The 7,162-nt window shown below is 41.0% G+C and overlaps 1 protein-coding gene across 2 annotated transcripts in view; it reads left to right on the top strand.

Annotated features, from left to right (window-relative positions):
* The first annotated feature begins 427 nt into the window (after positions 1–427).
* CUL3 (cullin 3) overlaps positions 428–7,162 on the top strand; it is a 112,619-nt gene continuing 105,884 nt past the window's right edge. The window contains exon 1 of one of the 2 annotated variants that reach the window (XM_080670386.1): positions 428–981. In XM_080670386.1, the coding sequence (XP_080526512.1) occupies positions 916–981 (66 nt within the window). In that variant the 5' untranslated portion in view covers positions 428–915. The remainder of the gene's footprint in view (positions 982–7,162) is intronic. The other variant, XM_080670387.1, reaches the window with a different exon arrangement.

Below are 7,162 nucleotides of genomic sequence, written 5' to 3'. Positions count from 1 at the left end.
CCTAGAAAAACATAGGAACCAGTTCTAGGACGTAGCTATCCACCTTGCACCCACGCTCCTCCCAGAGACTAACCTGCCGCCCTAACCCCGGCCACAGCCCCCGCCCTCAGCCAGCCCAGCAGCAGCCAGCCCAGCATGACCCAGCCCACTACAGTCAACTGAGGCTCTCCAAACTTCCTCCGCCCACTAGGTCCATGTGACCTCCACACTCCACCAATCAGCAACTACCTCCGCCCAGAACCCGGTCTCCGACGCTCCCCTATCGAAAAGACAACTTACTCCTCTCGCACTCAGCCCCGCCCCTTTCCCACCTCCCCGCCCCGCTGGTCCCTCCCACTTCCCCAACCCTCGGCTCCCCTCCTCCCGTGGCCCCCCGCCCCCGGGCTTCGCCCCGTCTCGCCCGGGATCGCGCGCTAGCCCTCTTCTCGCGAGATCTGAGCGTCCCCCCGCGGCGGCCGTCCGCCTCCTTCTGTCCTCCCACCTCCCTCCCCCCAATCTCTCCACTCTCCGGCTCTCCTCCCTCCCTCCTCCCCCCTCCACCCTCTGGGCCGGATCTCGTCTCGCTGAGGCGGAGGAGGAGAAGGAGGAGGACGTTCGGCTTGCGCAGTGAGATGTTTGTCCGTCGCCGCCGCCGCCGCCATCGCGGAGGAGCGCGATAAAGGGAGCTGAGCCGGGCGTGAGGGGGACCCCGCGGAGCAGCCGCGTCAGCGCAGCCCCCCAGTTGAGCCCCAGCCGCCGGAGCCCAAGTCGCCGCCGCCCCCGCCGCGGCCGCCCAGGGGCCGGCCAGCTCCCCTGCCCAACCGGGGGCCGCGCCGCCGCCCCCAGCGTCGCCCCTCATTTGCCCGCCCGCCTTAAATGTGACACCGGCGCCTCGGAGTGCGACCCACAGCCGCCACCGGGGAGGGGACGAGCACCATGTCGAATCTGAGCAAAGGCACGGGCAGCCGGAAGGACACCAAGATGCGGATCCGGGCCTTTCCGGTGAGTCTCTACTGGGCACCCAGGACCCCTGGGCCGGGGGCCCGGCCGAGAGTCGCACGCGAGGCCGGGGCTGAACTCCCCCAACAGGCCGCAGGCCCGGCCTCCCCTCCCCCACGCCGCCGGCCGCGGGGCGCGAGCCTTCCCGGCAACGGGGCTGCGCGGGGCCCCGGCACTGGCACTGCCGCCCTCCCGGGCCGTTCCCCGCGCCCGGCGCCCGGTCCGGCGACGCGCCCCCACCCGTAGCGGCGCCTCCAGCCGCCCCGCGGGCGTCGGCTGTGGCCGGGGCCCCTTTGCCGGTCCCAGCACCTCCCCACATTATTGGGGTGTAGGCCCAACAGCTAGCACTCCTCTCCCGGCTCGGTTCCCGGGACCCACAGACCCACGGGGATGGGGACTGTCGAAGTCCTCCTTGTGTGGGGCCTGTGTATAACTTTTTACGTGTGGTTTCACAAAACAACCCAGTCTAAATGACGGCCAGTGAAACCTTTAGGATGATGAAGGGGACTGTCCTCTTTCTCTCTCCCTCCTCAGGAAGCGTTATGCCATCAACCTATCTTCAACGCAATGACAGTGGTTCCACATAATGCTCAATAGAAACATACTAGTAATATCAGATGTATTTATAGCATCTTTCATCCACAAGCTTTCAAAGCAATTGACAAACTCTCTTCTGCAGAAATCCCCCTCTTCCCCCCGCCAATAGGAGGGTCAGGAGAAGCAAGCGGGAACAAATTGGGCAGTTGGTTCTCTGTTTCTCAGACCTGGAAGCCCAAAAGAATGAATAATCACCACCCTGGGTTGCTTTACTCTATAGGTGTTAGTGACTGCAAATGTATTCTGTTTAGAAACTTTTTAGTATTACTTTGAGTCGTACACTTGCGGTGTTGAGTATATAATGTTTAACTTTGGATGTCATATCTGATACGGATAATCAGTGGCAAGCCTTCAAACTACTGGTGTAAGAGAAACTGGACATACTTGCTCATGTGGCTACAGTAACACCTATATGTCAAGAAAGACTAGTAATTGAACAGGAGACTTAAAAACAGTAAAACTAGAGAAAGATCTTGCTTTTCCTTGCATAGAATCATAGACACATAATCCTGTGAGGAGGAAAAGGGAGGAGGTGTGTACTCACTTTTTAAAGCATGATTTTTCTAAAGTGTAGGTTGCGTGAGGAAAGACTTCATTAATAATATAGTTGTTGGATTTAAGTAAGAAATTCACTCAAGGAACTTGACCTTTCTGAATTCTTAAAATTTGAAACAATATACTTGATGCAGACTGTGAAATTGTAAACAGTAATGTCTATGTGTGGAGACTTCCTGCTTTATGTAAACAAGGTGGGATATACTCAGGAGTATTAAATGTTTTGAAGGGATTTTGTAATTTTGAAGTTTTTTTCTAAGTAAATGTGAGAAACTACAAAGTAAGAAATGCTGACAAAAGAGCACTAATGAAGTCCACTAGCATGTTTTCCCATGTAAGGGAACAGTGTTATGAATTTGCAAGTAATGTTAGTTTTCCTACTGAATCAGTTCTGACCTTTTTAGCAGAATTTGGAATTATTTGGTTTTTTAAATAAGTTTATGCAACAAGTTTTCTAGGAAAAGTTTGCTATTCTTGGAGTGTGAGTTCTATTTCAGATTATTACTAAAATGTGGAATAGCTCACATTTGACATCTACTTATGCTAATGTTCTGGTTGGCTGGTTCTACTTTTACCTATGTATTTTCAACTTAGTATCTTAGCTTGTTCCTACCTGTCCTCCCATTCCTTCGTTCATTCAACAAGTACTGAGTACCATGTGCCAGGCAGTGTTTTAGGGAATTTTTAAGTAGCATATGGTTATGAGCTAATTTGGACCCTTTCGGTCTCGACTTTTTGCCCTCTAAGTTTTTCTAAAAGCCTTCAATGAAGTTTGTGACTAGTGTTTGATATTCAGTAGTTAATATCTGCTAATTTTTAAAAGCATAGACTTTATTATTTCATAATTAGTAACATCATACGTAGTTGCCAGTGAAAAGAACAATTATAGTTTTTTGATATATAAATTTTTAAGTCATAGTTCCTTGAGCCTTTAATAAGGATAGAGATAGGCCTCAGTGGTATGGTATTTCACAATGGCAAATGAGTATTCATAGACCATCAAAATTTTTCTTTTATTTCAGGTTAGTGATCTTTTGCTTAACTGTAGTCTGTATAAATTGGTAGTCAGAAGTAGAAAATACATAATGTTCCATAAAGAAAAAATACTGTTTATGTGTGTACATATGTATATACAAATACTGTATTTTACCATTTGGATATATAGTTACTATAATTTAAGGGAAATTATAGTTTAACCAAAGGTCTGAAGTGCTCATTTCAGATTCTGTTTTATAAAATTGATGTGCAAAACTTATAAAAATGTTTGCGGATTGTTTTGTTTGTATTGCTGAATCAAGTGGTAAGTGAACTTACATTTTATAGTCATGTAAGCCTATTCCAGACACAATCCCATCAGTAGAATCAGGCATTTTTAGTGTTTTGAGTGCATATTTTAAGTGTGTTTTCATCATTGTTCACAAGAATAGAAGTTACACCATACCAGTTTTATGCACGATTTACATTTTAAGTAGACCTTTTCATAAGATTTCAAGAGAAATTGGTTCTTTTTAAGATGGAAAACAATAAGCAACTTTCTGTCTTTATACATTGTTGATGGAGGAAAAGTTTATCCCAGTTTTTAAGCTTTCCTGCAGTGTACAAAGTACATAAATCACTTAACATCATTCTGGTTTTGGGGTACCCAAAGTAACAGCAAGGGCCACAAAACTATTTTAAGGAAGGAGGCTATAAGTTGCCAAACCCCTGAAAACAAAGTGGATTTGGACCAGAGAATGCTGCCCCAAGGAGTTTCTACTCTTCTTCCCTTGATGTTGCCATGTGTCTCAACCATGAGCTTTTGTTCCACTATGTAGGATTAGTTACTGTCAGATGAACCTTTTGTCCTTATCTCTGAAAAGCCATTCCTCACCATCTGTACTGTCCAGGGTTTTGTCCACATGAGCTCGGAAAGATTGATTGGATTGAAGGGGATATATTTGAATGGAAGTGCTAGCCTCTCTTCTGATTTGCCTTAATTGGCTTAGCCTTTAGAGTTAAGACACATTTTGAAAGTGATTGCCTTTAGAATATGATCTAGAAATGGGTTCAGTTACTCGTTTATAGAAGTATGCTAATCATGATAAAGAATCTCTGATTGTGATGTCCACTTCATAATTCTAGATGAGATTACCAGACCTCTACCTGTGTGGCGGACAGGGAATGATGTGGAGGTTACCATTAGATGGAACCCATAAAGTGACTGACATTAGTAAGCGATTAAGTTTTAAGATTATTTTTTATGTATTTAAGGTCACAAGAACTTAACGACTAATGGGTACCGTTAATGTTTTTGTTTTTCCAGCTACATATTTGCCAGATTTGGGGAAACAGCTTTGATCTTGATAATAGGTTTCTCTTCCTTAGGGAAAGTAATTGTTGCTTAAAACTACCAGGACATACATACAGGAAAGCTGAATAATAGTCTTGCAAGTCACACAGGGTAGGGAACTAATTGTAAGTTTGTTTTTCATTCTGTAGCATTTTCTTATAGAGAAATCCTGGAGTAAGTTGTAGGATATTTATTAAAGTGTTGCTTATACTTAGACTGATTCTTCCTTTTTAGTAGTTTTAGGACAGCCCGCTGTGTTGTAGCTGTTAGAAGCTGAAAAATAAAAGCATAAAATAGGTACCTATAACATGTTCATTTTGCATTATCTTCCTAGATGGCAGTTCAGAGGAACCTGGAAAATCATTAGTATCAATACCAAATTTGAAACTATTTTTGGTAGTATAGAATATAATGTGACAATTTGATCTTTTAAATAACGCATAAGTCACAGAGTTGATGCATTCAAACAAAATAGAAAGCTTTATTTGTTTGCACATCATTTATTCATTAAATTAAAAAAACAGCATTTCTCTAATTTAGGAAGATTATATAATTAGGACTAGAAAAAAGTAGTATGCCTTTCCTTTGTATTATAAATTGGGAGACCTTAGAGGTAATTTTTGCTGTTATTTTCATTCAAGGTCATCTTGATATTTACAATTTTGTTAGATTTTTATAAAGGTTTCTGGACAATTTATAGTTTTAAATATTACAATTTTGAGAATAATTCTTGTTTATCCATTGTAAAGTCAACAGAAAAGTAAAGGTGTTACTAGTAAGAAAAAGTCACTGGGATGAAATATGAGTTACAGTTAGTGTCTATCAGTATATTGTGAAAACAGTTCAATCATCTGTCAAAGTAAAGAATTCCTTTTAGTGGCTTTTCTAATTATAAATGTGATGTATATTCATAATAGAAAACTTAATAAATATCTAAATTTATAAATAAGGAAATAAAAATTACCTGTAACCCTACCACTTGGAAATAAACAGGACAATAACATTTTGATGTGTTTTCTTTTAATCTGGCGTACATGTGTGAGCACACAGTGAAAGTGAGGTACAATATCATTTTATATACTGCCTTTAAAAAATTAGTATCTTACTATACATATATTTTCATGTTAAATATATTGAACACATAATTTTTGATGACTGTGTAATACTCTATAGTACCTTCATTTGCTTAATCATTTCTTTTGCCAAGTATTTTGATTAATTCTAGTGAACCCACATTTTCTCTATTATAAATAATGCAGCTGTGACAGCACATAAATATTTGAGCTCATTTATAATTATTGAAGTACTGGGCTAACCATAATTGATATCTATTACCAAATTGACAGAAAGGTAGTAATAATGGCTAACACTTTTTGAATGTTATCATGTGCCATGCACTCTGTTCTCTGTGCTTTGCATATATAAGCTCATTTAAAATGCACAACTCTATAGAATACTACTATTCTCATTTGTTATATATACGAGGGCTTGAGAGGTTAAGTAATTTGCTTAAAGTCCCTATACTTGTAAGTTGCAGGACTGAGATTCTAACCCAGCCGGTTTGGCTCTAAAGTGAGGCTCTTAAGAATTAATTATACCTCTCAAGGTTGTGTCATTTTAACTTCTGTGTATTAGTGTCTTAGTCAACATATACCTTTAATGTCATAGGTAAAAAAAAAAAAATAGTACTTTAATTTGCATTTCGTCAACTACTTGTAAGAATAAAACTGTGGATAGTTTGTAGGGAATTTTCACTTAGTTTTACATTAGAGTAGTCAACATACTGTATGTATTAGGAATATCCCTAAAAAGTAAAGAGACTGAGCATATGAGTAAGGGCTCTGGGCTGCCAGGGTTTGAATGTCAGCTTCACTTCTTCCTAGCTGTGTTATTTTTAACAAGTTATTTAATCACTTCTAGCCCTCTGTAACGTGCAAATACTAGTAGTACTTACCTTACAGGGTTGTTGTGAGGTAAAGAAAATAAAGCATTAGAACAGCACCTATTGCTATATCAACATGTAGCTATGATTATGCCACAGTGTAAATGCTAAAATTGATACTATGTTTGCAAGTTGTTATATGGGGATACTAGACACTTATTTTAGTGATGCTGTCATTTTTTGGTAAGTTTTTAGAACTTAAATTTTGAAAAACCTACAGAGTCGATTTGTGAACGACACTAAGAAAATTAGTCTCAAAGGATATAGGTTTGGTACCACTGGGACACTTCAAAAGAATGCTACTGGCCTTTGAGGGATAGATTCAGAAGAGAAGTTCCAATAATGAGTCTCACATAATTATTGGAGTTGGAGTAAGTATGTAACTTTATTAAAGAAGTAAACACTCATTTAGTCTGTATCCTAATATGTACATTAACTTTTTATCTAAAAATACACTTTTTCTTATTTCCTTCCCATTTTTCTTCCCTTTCTCCTCCACCCTTTTTTGGTTTCACTTATGAACTAGGTTGTGGTCCCTGCCCAAAGTTTATACCAGACACCCTTTTGAACCACAGAGCACTTAGCATAGTGTTAGAAACAAGGTGGGTGGTTATTGAATGATTGATTAAATGAGAAACTAGTCATTTAAGCCAAACTATAGTAATTGATTAATTTGCTAAGTCGATGGAAGTAGTACTCTGAAATGTTTGAACTCTGCAGCTATAAGTGAAGCCTTAAGATATAAGTAGGTCATTAATGAT

Source organism: Plecotus auritus, assembly GCF_963455305.1.
Source record: "Plecotus auritus genome assembly, chromosome: 5".
Classification (NCBI taxonomy): Eukaryota; Metazoa; Chordata; class Mammalia; order Chiroptera; family Vespertilionidae; genus Plecotus; species Plecotus auritus.
Note: the sequence above shows the minus strand (reverse complement) of the source record. Positions and strands in the feature narration are given on the sequence as shown.